Source organism: Fringilla coelebs, assembly GCF_963513975.1.
Source record: "Fringilla coelebs genome assembly, chromosome: 2".
NCBI classification, from domain to species: Eukaryota; Metazoa; Chordata; class Aves; order Passeriformes; family Fringillidae; genus Fringilla; species Fringilla coelebs.
Window position 1 is genome coordinate 103,860,354 of NC_140029.1, and position 16,133 is coordinate 103,876,486.

Here is a 16,133-nt window from a genome sequence, read left to right on the forward strand (position 1 = left end):
TCTAATTTAACTTTTTATGATGAAACACACCATTTCCTAGAACTGAGAATAGGTACCAAGAGCCAAATTGGGGTCGATGTGGGTTTCAATCCTGTTCAACATCATTAATGATTTGAGTGATGGGGCACTGAGTACACTCAGCAACTTTTCTGATGACACACAGAGGAGCGGCTGAGGAACCAGACATTTGTGTTGCCACGCAGAGGGACCTCTGCAGGCCACAAAAAATGGGCTGACAGGAACATTGGGAAGTTCAACAAGAGGAAGTGAAAACCTCTACACTGGGAAGAAACAATAAAAGGACACAAGAGCTGTTCAGTTTGAAAGTTTGCTCATAGGAACGGTCAGTCAACAAATGTTACACAGTTTTGTGGTGGAGAACAGAACATGAGCGAGGAAAGTGGCTTTTTGGCTTCTCTTAGTGGTTGCATGGTCAGGGACAAGTCAACCCTTCAGAGGAGGGGGAAATGCCCTTCAGAGCCAGGGAAACTGTGCCAGGGCACCCACATAGCCCATGGGTTGAAGGGGTGTGAAAGATAGTGTGCAGCAAGGGAATATGCTCTTGGAATGGAAGAGGTGGCAGAAACAAAGACCTACCCCCAGCTACACAGATGGGATCATATAGCATCTATTTCTATCTTCAAAAGGTCACCTGATTGCTTGACTGGGAGAAAAATTTAAGGAAAAACTTGCCCTGAAAGAAAACTGTGAGAATCAGTGAAATTTGTTTCTGTTTTGCTCTAATTAGTAATTTTGAGTTTCAGCTGAAAAAACTTATCCTAGCTTCTATTCTAACAAAACACTGTCCATATAGCTCAAAAGCTCTAGTAATACACCATAAAATGTATATACATAAATGCAAACCCAAATATATACACACATATTTGAAGCAAGGATAAGATCTGCTTTTATTCTTTATTCATGCCAAGACCACTGCAGATCCCATTGTATTTTTGTAAAAACTACTGATAAAAATCATGTTTGACGTGGTGATTATCATCTTTGCCATTGGTGGTGATGAGAGAAAATACTGTCCCTCTATATTACTGTTCCTCTTTTGCCTCCCAGCATATGATTTAAAGTGTTCAGAAAAAAACATGCTCAGAAAAAAATAAACGAGATGTTCAAGGGATTGAAACATTTTCAGACAATAAAAAATTACACTCACAGTTCATGCAGTATTGGAAAAAAGCCAATCAACCAAACAAAAAAAACCTCAAACAACCAATATCACCAAGTAAGAAAAATAGATCTAAGAGGTTCTTGCTATCCCCAAATATTTTTTTTCATTTTCCCACTATTGCACCAAGTTATTAACTTTTACTGAAGAAGAAAAAAAAAACCTATGATAAAACACAACTTGCAACCATTTTTAATATATCTACTGGCCTTTCAAAGTAACAGCACTGACTAGATAAGAGCCTTTGGAAAATGGCACTTTCATAAATCTGCTGGTAATTCCTGAAAATATATTTAACACTTGCAGAAAGGATCTTTTTTAGCACCTTCCATTCCATTTTCTTTTGAGATTTAGTATCAACCTGTACATGTGTTTTTAGGTTACAGCTGTAATGGTTCAGGATGACAGCAGGCTTGGACACTTTTGTACCAGCTGTGGGGTACAAAGACAGGATCTCTGTCCTCTCACTGTAGAGAGAGAGTGAAAGGGCCCAAACAAATGGGCTGCAGAGTCAGCTCTGGGAGCTAATGGACTTGAGCTGCTTCCAGGGGCTTTTATGGCTGCAGAGGTTAGTGATGCTCTCCTAATGTGGATGAAGAGCTAAAGCACGCTGCTCCTTTCAGAATCCCACAGAACTAGAAGCTTAACAGTGTAGATAAGCCAGAAGCAAATTTTATAAAACACTACATATCAGCACTAAAAGTGTGATAAATACTTCACTCAGAGGCAAACACACTGAGGTTAGAGTTGTACCTGCCTGCAAGTTGTTGCTAACTGACATCCCTAGTGAGATTTTGGAACACATAAAATACTACATTGAAGACTGTGTCACATGTCTAAAACACATGTCCATATGCCTAAGTGAAATGTGAAATTCAGATATAGAATTGTGACCACAAAAAATAACTCAGAAAAGTAGGAAGGAAAATGGTGTACATATATATATATATATATATATATATATATATATATATATATATATATATATATATATATATATATATGTTTTAAGAAGGTTTTTTGCTGGGAATTTCTCAAAGTCAGTGCAAGTTTCCATTGATGAACTGTTTAGAAAACCAGGACACTTTCATTAAAAGGATTGCAAATTGTAAGGAACTAATCACAAATGTGAGTGGCTCAGTGAATGGATAGTGTGTCACAGGTCTAGGAACACACATTATGAAATAAACAGATCTACACTGGGAGGCTGCTGAGGCCAACCGTATGAAAATTTAAAAGAATGTCTGTCTCATTTATGCACCTCCCTGATGACAGAGAGCAATTTGCAGCCTCAAGCTCCTTCCCAGACCTGAGACTATTACTGGAAGATCATAATTTTGTGCTATCATGGGGTTTGACTTGCAGCCAGGAGCTGGTACTTGCACACTTCACTAGGAAGCCAAAGCTGTGGATTCAGTGCCCACAGGAGTTGTATATTCACATAAGTAGAGTTTTGGCTTCCAGTTCCTGTCCCCAGGGTTTACTACTTCTGCCTGATATCCAATGGCTTTTGAAAGCACAAACAAGCTCCTTCTGCAGAATTTAGAAGCAGGGTTTTAGTTCTTGTGACTACTCCTGTTTCCCCACTAAGCACCCACTGAAGGACAACCAACATGTCCTTGATTCCATCTCCCTTCAGTCTTGCTTCAATCTCCCTGATTTATTGCATTAGCTTGCATACACCACACCAGGGTATTATGTTATGTGTAGTTAACCAACAAGATATGCTTGGGATAAGTAGTATTAATGAGATTGCATGCACAGGGTCTGCAGATTTATTTCTCTTTAAATTTAGGACTAGACATAAACACTCAGTTCAGCTGAAGTGCCACAAATTTGGGCAAATACAGATGAACACCTTCAGGAGTATTAGAGGCTTTTCTAATAATTATATTAATAATATGAAAGGAAACCTCAGTTACTGTAGCTACTGAGAGAGCACAGGACAAATGATGAAGATTTCATCCAAAAGTCTACTCAGTTCAATTCTTGTTGCTTCTGTCTTGTTTAAAATTTATCTGTAGACACCTAGCTGTTAATGCCAAAGCCTTAAACAAATAGTGCATCATCAGTGTTAACTGACATCAGAAAGAATATTTCTGCTCAAACTTAAGCATTTTATACATTAACTCTATTATGTTTTAACAGATTACACTCACATTTTTGCAGCATTATGTGTATATGCATATAATGTTATATTCTAGTTATAATATTGTGTCATTTCAAAACAAGATAATCATGCTGACTCATGAAGACTAATGTTCCACTGATTCTAAATGTCTTTTGACATACTTTAAAAAATTGCCTGCAGAATGTTCTTGTGATGGGAATTTCACACTCCTTTTCAGGCTTTGAAAAAACAGTTGTCAAGGAAACTAATTAGTTCCACAATCATAATTGCAGTAATGATTCATACAAAGAAGACTTGAAGTTAAATAGTGTAACAGAGTGCTTACAACTACTTAGAGGTTATGGGAGAGCACTGAAAGGAAAAAGCCCCTAAGCACCTATAAAACTCTTTTTAGAGAGAAATGTTCTATCTTTCTTCTGATATTAAATTAACTAAGCTACTTTTTACTTGAATGTCTAGAGACCACCTATGTTATCATTTACTGAGGAGAATTAAGTTTCTCTGCTACAGCAGCTATGGCAATGGTAGAGAATAGTTTGCATAATTATAAAAAGTTAAAGTTCAAATATATTGCAAAAGAAGTAATATTTTTGTTTCACATATGCAAAATTGAAAAATGGTTTATCCCTTCCCTCAGTAAATTTTTACTTATTTTTCTACTTGACATATATCTTTATTTCCTCAGGACAACTAGTTTCCCTACATTATTTTTCCCCTTTTCTTTTTCAATTGGAAAATTCCAATCTTTTTCAAATGGGAAATTTTATTTCTGAATGATGGTAATCACAAGGCCCTGCCTGTTGAAAAACAAGTACACAGAACCTATTGACACCCTGAATTTCAATCAAGATGCAAATCAACTTTACTTCAATTCAAGTGCATAAACAAATATTTGTACTAGAACTGGATCTGAGTCTGTGAATGAATTACAAATGTGTTTTCTTTACAATAAATAAAAGGTAAGGATGCTTCCAATATTAAAAAGACTTCTATGGAATATTCAAACATGTTTATGAGATCTTGAGATAAATTTCCTGAAAATATGTTGGAAGGAAACTTACAATAAACAAGAAAAAAAATAGCCAATTATTTCAAATATTTCATTACTCATTCCAGCTCATTGGCACTGTATCAATGCTAGTCAGGTATTCAGATTGAAATACAGATATTAATGTGGTTTAGATTTTAATATATTTGCCATTGTATTTATTTGGCAAGTTCTTTGTTGATTCTAATAGACTAACAATTTGAAAAATGGCAATCAGAAAATACTATGCTAGAGGATTCAGAACTTGATTTTTTAAGTGGTGATGATGATACTGATCTAATTTGGAAATAATTATTAAAGATGTATCTCATAATTTTAATTAAAAGTTTAAAATCTTTTCCTCATAGCATTTTCTTTATAAAAATTAAAAATACCTACAATACTCCAGAAAATACCTTATTTTAGGTTTATTGTTAACTAAATAATTTTTCATTGTTGCACCAAAAAAACCCCTTATATTGGGAAGCATTAAAACTCATACACTCATTCTTAATTAAAATGCAGTTTTTCTGAAATGCAATTTCAAACCTTCTTATTTACAAAAATATGAACAAAGTTCCTATAGGTTTCAAATGTTGTAAATAAGCTCATAGATGACTATTTGGTCACTATGTTAGGGTGAATCATCCAGACAGTATCTAAACAAGACTATTTGAAGTCCTAATCTCATCAGACACCAAAATAAATGCCTGTATTACATGTGTAGCCCAAAGCACTTGTAGTGATGGGAATGAAATAAAGAATTCTAAAAAATAACTGGCTGAACCAGACAACAGGCAGCACAAGGCAACTTGGAAAGCAGGTGCATTTTAAATATGGTATTTCTTCAGTGCCATCAACAGGGTTGAAGAATCAATGTTTCTTATATACTTAAAAATTACTTTATTAATAAGAGAGAATTCGGAGACAGGGTCACATTTAAGGGTCCTGAGTCAATTTTTTTGCTGATAATAAAATCTGGGGCCTCACATTTTTCCAGTCCAAGACTTCAGTTATGCTATGCTCAACTATACACAGTGTACTCTGAGTTGGAAGTAATTCATAGAGAGAAAACACAGTGAAATTAACTCACCTGTAATAATGTTGGGTTTTGGTGGCATGCTGAATTCATACAATGTTGGTTCAGAATAACCCAGTCTGTTGGCAGCTGTAATTTGTACTTCGTAACCCATGGTCCACTGAAGATGCTCTAAGATGATGTGGTCTCTACTACCCTGTACTTTTTTCTCTAGCCACTGGTCTTCCTTATCTTTCTGTAAAAATGAAAATATTTGTTTCAATTCTCCCAAACTCTTGTATTATTTGTCTAAAGTCTGTATGCACACGATGCACAAAGATATGGAGCTGCCTTTACAGAGGTTATGAACACTAATTTTGGAGTTCTGAGTACTTAGGCTTTTTGTCATTTTGACTACTCCTTATCATGTTTCAACAATGTGAATTTAGAGAATTTTGTGGTCAATCCTTTTAAACTTTTTGGTGTCAATTTAATCTTTGCTCAAATACTTGGTTTTATTTTATAGAACAACAGGCTAATCACTTATATATAAAATGCTAAAAATAAATTATGTAAGAAGTTTATTTTATACAGGCTTTTCAATTACATTTTGATCAATATTAATTCAAACAAACTTGCCATTAAACCCATTCTTGAATTGTTTGTCAGTCCAGCTGTGTTTATATCACACATTAATTATTTAATGAAATGTACACTAATTGTAGCAATATGGAAACATTTTGCAAACCAGGTTGTATGCAAGAATATAAACATCACTGAGAAAATATGAAGTACTATGTCTGCACCTGTGAGAGGGTACATGCAAATCTTTAGGATGGTGTTCTGGACAAAAATGGATTCTTGTAATTTCTCCTAGTTCAGGTAATTAGGACATATATACATAGAGAACAAATGAGGACTTAGATTGCAAACTTAATTCTTGCATTTCATAAATCTGGAGTTCTTACCTTTGCAATCACTACTTTGAGTGTATAATACATTTCTTTTTTTAGTACAAATCAAAATTACAGAATTAATTATAGGTAGAAGGATAAAACAATACATATTGTCAGACAAAAAAGCCATCTTGTTCAAAGGGCAGCCAAAAACAGTCAGCAAGAATCCATGCAGTCCTACCCTTACGAGACACTGAGGTACAATAGCATGGCTCAAATATCTCTTGAGAGAACAGATCCTGGCCATCCAACCCCTACAGCAACATTGACCCAGTCAGTGGGTATAAAGCACATGGGAAAGTTTAAAGCCAGACAAACTTATAATACCTGCAAGTACAACTTCTTAGCTGCACACTACTCAGCAGCTTATATTTAGGCTCTTTGCTGAAGCATCTTGCTCTTCACTGATACAGGTTTCAGAGAAAATGGCAACTAATTTAGGGAGTTCAGGGACCAATCATGTTCTCTATGACTTACTTTTTATTTGTCCCCAGTCTTCAGAAAACAAAGGACACACTAAATTCCCTTGTGTGCATTGCTGCAATATTTATTTGTTATCAGCTCTGAGACTGATGATTTTCCATACTGACTTCACCTTTTCATAAACCTTCTTGCTTTGTCTGCATTAGCATTGGTATTGTCACATGATAGTTCTGAGAATTATTAAAATCCAACAAAACCTGTTTTCAGGAATATTTTCATCCAGGTGAAAATTCCTACTTGGTGCAGTGATAGACTAATGAAAACTATCAGAATGGTAGGTCAGTTACAAATAATGAAAAATACTACATACCCTGGAGTAAAACCAGTTTGTACATCAAACAGGGAAAGTAGTATTTCCTGGATATTTTCCCATATCCTGATGGATACTTTCTATTGAGTGAATCCACATTATCACTATACTACACTCCTTTTATAAAAGAAATTTTTGTATAGCACTGCTGAAATAGAAGGAGTTAATACTGATTGCAATATGCATATGGAAATACTCCTTAGTGATATTAGGAATATCAGTGTTACGAAGCACTGTACTTGACCGGCTGTTGAAATTGGTGAGGTATGGGAGGAGTTAGAAAAAATACAGCTAGATTTCAAAGAATGCCAACATGAATCAGAAGTTTCCTACATAATCTCAGTATTGTGCACAGATGCCATTTGGAAATACCAGGGAATTCCAAAGGGTTTCAGAAACATAGAAAGACAAAAAAATATACTAAAGCTGGAAACTAAAGATTTAGGCTAATACAGTTGCTGCAGAAAAAGACAGTCTTGAAAACAGAGATATGATTACATTTTGAAAAAATAGTACAAAAATCTATGTGGTGAATGGAATGAAGCTGCACTTCTGCAGACAGAAGAACCAGTGAAAAGGCAGGCGTTCCACAATTTGGTCAGGTGAAAAATAGTGAATGAGCTGTAGTGTCACAAGATACCTGCATATGCTATGCCAGAGATGTCATAATTTAGTTCAAACTGAAACCAAATGGGTGAATTGAGATAAATGAAACAAAGTCCAAGACCTGAGTGTGAAGACGGAAAACTTTTTTGAAGAGTGACAAACACAAGCTAGGAGGAAGAGGAATAAAGTCCTGGAGAGCAAGGTGTGTTCTAAAGACATAGATGAATACTTCCAGAGTACTGCTTATGGCTCCTTAAAGATGGAAAAATAAAACAAACAAACAAACAAACAATTAATAACCCCAAAAAACTAAACCAAAAATTAAAACCAAACCAAACCAAAGAAACCCCAAAAAACCAAACGAAAAAAAAAAAAAAAAGGAAAATAACTTCCATGTCCTTCATTATAGCTGTTATTTCAGCTATATTGCATTTTCAAGTATTTTTCCCTAAGCAGAGCTCAGTAATGTGTCCATGTTTGATTTACTACAAGTGTAGAAATGGAAAAAGAGTGATGAGAACATAAATCATGGGTCTGCCAGGTAAATCTTCCCACAAATCTCCCTGTTTAATATAGGACCCTTTCAATTATAGCTTAAGGAGCAGAAGAGACAACAATAAGAGATCACTTTGAACCTTATTAGGTTTTTCTGTTATTAATATTTAAAATTTATAGAAAGCTCTACATATGTACAGTGTTCTACAACATAAGGAATGAAACTTCTAAATTACAAACTGTAGTCTAATTTGGGGGGTGAATTAATGCAAATGTCTTTAATAATCATTAATATCAAGCAACAAATCCACATTTACAGAATGTGTGATGGGATCTGCAACCTCAGAGATTAAACTTTGCATCTTATTTGCATCTTATTTTGTTTTATGTTATGTAGAAATACCCCTTTACAAAAGGCCACTGATAATCTAGCTAGTGACTAGGGGGGATTCTTGGGATTTCACTGCCCACTTCCATTACTCTTCAGCCTTATATTAACACAAAACAAAATTGACTACGAAATCCTCACATCATGATTTCTTAAATGTGTATATATTGGCTTTATTTTGGCTCAATTTTTTTTCATAGTATAAGCATCAACCAAATTTATTTGAGAAGAGTCTAAGAGCTAGGTTTTTAAGACAGCTGTAACCTAACCACCTAAATACCCTGACAAAACCAAAAATGAACTCACCTCCACTGAAAGAAATAAATCCACAAAAACAACCAAAACCTAAACAAAGGAGTGTAAAACTCCAGTCCACCATGGCTTGCCTGTGTCTCAAAACTCCACTTCCACCTGACAACAGTGGAAGTAGAACCCATCAATTGTTTAAGCAACAGTTTATTAGTCTGGAAAACACCATCTCTCTCTTCAATGGTCATTCTACATTGTATCCTAAATCACATTCTCTGGGATCTCATAAAAAGTGAGAAAAAGTGATTAACCCCTTTCAACTCTTCCCTTATTCTTCATCTTCTATAAAATGTTGAGAAAGCTCAGCACAAACAGACTTATTATGGCAGTCCCTGTGATGAAAAAAAGGGACAGGAGACACCACACCGTCTTGAAAGCTGGCAGGAAAAAATATCAAGAAATCCTCACAGAAGAAAATCTAATAATTTAAAGCAGTGACTTCACAAGAATTCATTACATCAGGTTGGGGATTTCTAGGTCTGGTAAAATGGGTTATAAAGTTCAGGGGCAAATACTGAACCAAGCACAAAGTAGCTGGTAGTGTACATGGTGTTAAAATACACAGAAGGTCAAAGGATCCAGCAGGTAGACTGGAACCTAGAGATGCAAAAGCATTTACCTGTTTCTTGATAGGTATCTCAGAGTGGGAGTAAATATGAAATTATCTCTTTAAAATTATTCTATATCTATAAAGTTTGTTGTAGAACCCACCATAAAGGAACAAAATTAACATTACCCACATCAACACAGTCAAAAAAGAGAGAATGTGCTTTAGAGCAAAGCAAATAAACTATCAAAGACTTATCTGCCAAAATTCAGAGCATTAATAGTAACCCTGTCACAGGTCAAAAAGAGGTGAACAAGTTTTAGGCCTGTAAAAACCAGTCACTTTAGTAAATTTTTCCTGCTTCTATCAAAAGGTTCATTATCATAAAAGAGAATTATTTTTATTATTCTGTTCTAATTCCAAATGTTCACTGACATTTTCCCTGCAAAAACAACCTCTTCCCCTCACCACTCTTTTTTTTTTTTTTTTTTTTTTCTTGAAGCTTACTGTTGGCATTCTGTCACCTGGCACCTGGCAGTATAGAAATGTTAAGACACCTATTCAGAACTTTCTTTTTAAGCTTTATGAAGTAAGCTTAAACGGTGTCAACACTTTCCAAAGGCTGCTTTGAAGCCTGCCTTTCTCTTGTCTGTTTGTCCTGGCTGCTGTGACAGCCTCTCCCCTGTATTCCAACTGCTCCTTCCTCCTGTCCCCCCTTGTCTCATCAACACTCCCCTCTTGATTTTAATTGATTACTCAGGTACCTGGTAAATGTCCCATGAGATAACAGCCACTTACCAACTGAGTACACATTTCCATAGTTTACATATTATGGAAATTAATATGGATAAAGCTCCACATCTGATGTGAAACACCAGCACATAATCATGTGTGTCCCAACCAGCTTTGGAAGCATCATGAGCAGAAGAACCAAAGGGAGGTTTGAGCTGGCCCCCATGAAAAAATATTAAAGAGTTCCTCTGAGAAGTGCGGCTGGCTGTCATCTCTGGCACCAGACAGGACGCCTCCCTGGAGAATTCCCATCACTGCTCTTTCCAGCTGGTTACTGAGGAACAGTTTTCCCTTGTTTTACTCTCTCCCTTCCTATTCTTTCCTAAGGTAACTTTGAAGTCAATGTGTGCCATCAGCCTCAGACTCCACCACTGAAGCTTTGTCAGGCTGTCTCAACATTCTTAGTGCAACAACATGGAAAAAAAATGAGGCTGCTAATCATAAAAATTGCACAGTACCCAACACTCTGGAATACAGAAGGAAATGTCAAGCTGCTGAAATCTGATTATAGTCAGTAATTCCTGCCCATAATATGAAGAAACTGTTGCCAGGAAAGGAATATTCAACAGAATGAAATACATGATTTCCAGGAAAAAACTTACTGTTTGCCCTCAACCAGGTTGTAATATTGCTTTAATATATTACAGGCTGTCCTCCCTTCAGTTAAAAAAAAAAAAAAGAAATCTGTATAAAACTTACACATGGGTGAATTGCTTTTTGAAGAAAAAACCATTGATGTATTGGTTGTTATCAAATATGCTCTTCAAACATGCAAGCAAATACATTGGTCCAGGTGCTAATAATGAGGCTGGCAAGAGTTATAGGAAAGCTAATTAAAGGCGACCAATGGGGAAGATGGAAGAGAAGCAGTCCACAGATAATTACCAACTTTAAATAGCATTCATTCTTGCTGATTAAAACACACACGAAAAAATATTCCGCTTCTTTTGTGGTAGAAAGGCCTTTAATTTAGTCAAATTGCTTTTTCAGCTGGAAGTTCAAGGAGTTAGAGGTCCAAGGAAAAGCTTTCTTCTATTTTTTAAGTTTCCAGTTACTGCTTAAACTGCACATTTACCTTCCAATACCACACAGAAAAAGTAATCTTTTATTCTATAATGCTGTACCTTAGTAAAAACACAAGATCAAAATTAGATTTCCAAAATTTTTTTGGGATAGAACCAAAATCTTATTTTAATCACAAAAACATCATTAAATTCCATATGCTGCATGAAGGTATTATAGCCAAACTGTTTATTTTGTACTCAGTAGTAAATACTTTGAATACTTAAAAGCATTGGAATCTAACTAGGAAGTTCAATCCTGCAAAACTCCCTTTTTATCTTGTACTGCATATTTTACTACCCTTGTCTTTGCTATTACTTTTGTGTCAACTGTATTCACTGGATGGAAAGTCATTTAAGAAGGTCAATTAAGATTTAGGGATCAGTGATAGCAGAATAACTTCTGGTCATTCCCCCAGAATACTCTTAAGAGTTCTCAATTAATTTGGAGCTACTAATCTTCCTTGGTTATATTTAGCCTAGGAGAATAGTTTTACATACCAGGTTTAGCATTCAGATAATCCCTAGACTATAACCAAAATGTTATAGTTCTAAACAAAAAATTATAGTAAACATGAGGAAATGTGACAAAAACTTATTACAAGTTAAGGAACTGTCTTTTCCTTTTGGTAACATTCCAACAGGTTCTATAGTCACTTTCTCAACATTTTTTTCTTTCTGTGAATAAATACAGTCCTCACTACCTTCCATTTAACATGCCTAGATATCCAATGCTATATTCCCAATTTTCTAGATTCTTCATGGACATGAAATTCTGCTGTAACACTCCAGTAAAATAAGTTTACTCAATAAAAGTACATCAGGAAATGTATTTTAGCTATATTATTAGTAATAATAAAAACCCCCACATTTTTTTTTAATATATTATATACTGCAGAAAAGCCTGTTTTCTAAACTTGCCAGATTTGATGAGAGAACACCAAAACAGAGCTTTCTGGAAGGCAGAATGCAAAAAAAAATCTGCCCAATGGCTGTCTAAGTACAGATATGTGCCCTGAAACTCATGAAATTCCCAAAAATGTGCCAATGGCTTTTGTAAAAGGAAACTGGGAATTCAGGCAGATAAAATATATGAAATATGATCAGCAATTGATGTCATTTGGAATTAATATGGAGCACTCCAATATAGCTTTCTATCAATACAGATGCATTTGTAATAGATTAAAATTTGCTGTTTAAACAACCTTTAAGTGTGTAATTTTAATGTTTGCTTATTTACTCTGTTTTTAAAAGCTGAATGTCCCACTTCTACTATGCAACCATTAAAGAATATAATTTTCTTGATAGCATGAATTTTCAGTATACCTTTAGGAATAGCTGAGTGCTTTTTTGGATTTTTTTCAATTTTTATTTTATATGCTGGCAGCTGCAACTTAGTTCCAAAAGAAAACATACTATATCTTTTAATTTTTTAATTATTTTCTGGAATGCAAACCCCTTTGGTAAATTTAAAATAATATCAACAATTTTCTCTGCATTAAAAGCAGATATTAACAAGCATAATTCACTTATTTTGATTAACTGAAATACTTACACTTCTGTATTTGACAATATATTCCAGTATGGGTGCACCTCCATCATCTTGTTTAGTTATGCTAAGTTTAAAACTCTTGCCACTCTCTGGTTGTCCATGAATTGAAGGAGGGCTTGGCTCCCCTAAATAAGGGAACAAACAGTAAATAATAATAATAATAATAATAATAATAATAATAATAATAATAATAATAATAATAATAATAATAATAATAATAATAATATTAGTAAATCCGTGAGGTAACTCTTAAATTACAGCTAGGAACTTGTCCATAATAATATTAATCAAAATCTTAAAATCAATATGACCATTCCAGGCACTACAAAGCAGCCTTTATAAGAATGTTAAATACTGTGCTTGAAATATGTTCTAATGTAGATTCTTCACACAAGAAAATAAAATTATGTGAAGTATGAAAGAAATATTCATTTCTTTGAGACCTTCTGACTTCCAAAACTTTTAAATTGAATTTCATTCCAAAATCATTTAGTCATCAATTCAGCAAGGCTGGAAACCTGCTGCTCACACTGAAGTTTAAAAGACACTCTCTGACAAGTAAGCATCCATAACTTAAGCATAACCTTTAATCCTATGTGAGATTTCTAAATTGTAATAATGTTTTTCAATTTAAAGTAAACTTACTCTCCAATAAATGTACCAAGTCAAATTAGAGTAAAAGTTATCTAAGAATAACAGCTTCTTAGAGAAGTCAATATCAAGAGTAAATGTAAAGAATAATATTTTCCAATCTAAAACCAAATGTCTTAGTTATAATAAGAAGGTAAAGGTAGACTTAAAAATGGAATCAAGGATTAATGGCCACTTTCAGACCCATTCCTAGACAAAAATTCACAGATTATCTTTTCTATTTGCAATGTCTATTACATTTTTTAAAAAGAGATCCCAAATAAACATATACTGAAATGTCTTATCTTCAAAATATCTGTAAACCTGCATTTACCCAGAGAGATACTGCTCATTTAGAAACAATTGTACTGTGTTTAGTACTTATTAAAGTAAGGATAAACTTAGATCACAACATAAAACTTATCTAGCTATCTATCAGATAACATGTATAATGTTATCAGATATATATGTATAATGACTTTCAGTTTCTGTCATACTTCCATCAAGTATACTGATAGGAGTAATAGGAAATTATTCTATCTGTCCTGGAATACATTTAGAATATGTCTATGCTTCAATGAAAAAGAAATTTGAAAGCTGCCAAGTTACTGCTCTGGGATATTAGAAATATAATATAATATAATATAATATAATATAATATAATATAATATAATATAATATAATATAATATAATATAATATAATATAATATAATATAATATAATATAATATAATATAATATAAATATTTTTTTCTTCTTTGTAGTTACATTACTTTTATTGTTCATTCCCTCAGAGCCAGTATTAGCTACACTGACTAATGCCCTATTCAGGAAACAGCTCTGTTGCAACAGATTTCTGACAGACTGGTCTGGCAGTAGCGGCTGATGTATTTCAGCATATCTGTTTGATTACTGTACACTGCCATCTGGTAGTTCCTTTGCTTTTCTTCTCTCTATGTATTTAATTTATTTACTGTTGTTTCTATTTAAAGATAATTTGAGAAAAATATTTTTCATTTGCCCTTAATATTTTAATCTGAACCTCTGGCCTATAGTTAGCACAAATACAAAATTAGCTTCATAGAATTTCTCCTTTGCATGTAGTCATAGTTAAAAATAATTTATTCTTGTAATTTCTTCCATAGCTTGAGATTTCCATTTGAGGATTGATAATTGCAGAACAATAGCACCATGGTTTGGTGAAGAAATGTCTCCAGAAATGGCCAATTCACTTCTCTTAGATGTGGATAATACCCTGAATGTTAATAATGAGAAAAATTCCTTATTCTAGTATCTCATGGTTTGTGCTCCATTATACCAAATAAAGGCTTTTCTGGATCTCAAAAATTTAAGATAATGGGATGAATTCTCCAATTTAAGTACACTCATCCTTCTTGCAAGGATGGAATAGCACAACATGATTTCTGAGAAACAATGTAAAAACTGATACAATACACTGGGGAGTGGATTAGAAACCTGAAACATTATCTACAGTGGATCATAATTCAAATATAGAGATAAAGAGATAATAATAATAATAATAATAATAATAATAATAATAATAATAATAATAATAATAATAATAATAATAATAATAACAACAACAACAACAATAATTTAACAGCACAAGTTTTACTCACGGACAGGTAAGGTCTGAAATATTTCAATTTTGCTATACTCTCCTTGCCCTTTTCCATTTACGGCAGCTACTTTGATTTCATAGGTTGTATTTGGTTCCAAATTGCTCAGAACAACCATAGCTAAAGGAAAGAAAAAAAAAAAAGAATAAAATTTGATGAAGAAATAAATTTATAAAAAGAAAAGTAAGACACATTCATAATTTGCTTTCTTCACTTGTAAGTAACAAGTCTCGTGCTCTGACAGTACATTGGTTTTATCACATCAGCTTTTTGGTTGAGCACTAATAGTCCCTTTTTTCACCTGTGTAAAATCACTGAAATCATTGTTGTGACTGGGCAAGTTATGCTTCTGAAGGAACAGTGAAGTCAGTGTGGGGCAACCACTAAGGACCTTGATGGGGAGCAATATCTTATGTTCAGATTGTGAGCACGGTGTATGGGGTTTGGTAGTGAGGCTGCTGCAGGGGTGGCTTCTCTTAGAAGGTGCTGGAAGCTTCTCCCATGTCTGACAGAGCCAATCCCAGCTGGCTCCAGGCTGGACCCACTGCTGGCCAGGTCTGAGCCCATCTGTGACAGTAGCCTTCTGTGATAACGTATTTAAGAAGGAAAAAAGTTATTGTGCAGATGTACTTGTGGCTGGAGAAGAGCGGGATGAGGATGTGAGAGGAACAGTCCTGCAGACACCCAGGTCAGTGCAGAAGGAGGGGCAGGTGTTGCTCCAAAACTGAGATTCCCCTGCAGCCCCTGGTGCAGCCCATGGAGATGCAGCTGTGCTCCTACCGCCCATGGGAGACCATGAGGATGCAGAGCTCTCCTGCAGCCTATGGAAGAGGCACACACCAGAGCAGATGGATGCTGAGAGAAGGCTTTTACCCTGTGGGAAGGCTGTGCTGGAACAGGCTCCTGGCAGGGACCTGCACACCCATTCCAGGGGCCCATGCTGGAGCAGGTTTCCCGGTAGGATTTGTGACCCTGTGGGGGAACCACGCTGAAGCAGCCTGTCCTTGA

General features: G+C 34.8%; 1 protein-coding gene across 2 annotated transcripts in view; it reads right to left on the reverse strand.

Moving 5' to 3' along the window:
- Window positions 1–16,133, reverse strand: part of NCAM2 (neural cell adhesion molecule 2) — a gene marked incomplete at both ends in the record, with an annotated part of 264,672 nt that overhangs the window by 26,081 nt on the left and 222,458 nt on the right. For both annotated transcript variants that reach the window (XM_084226908.1, XM_084226909.1), the window contains 3 exons: window positions 5,432–5,612; window positions 12,859–12,980; window positions 15,126–15,245. In XM_084226908.1, coding sequence (XP_084083034.1) covers window positions 5,432–5,612; window positions 12,859–12,980; window positions 15,126–15,245 — 423 coding nt within the window. The remainder of the gene's footprint in view (window positions 1–5,431; window positions 5,613–12,858; window positions 12,981–15,125; window positions 15,246–16,133) is intronic.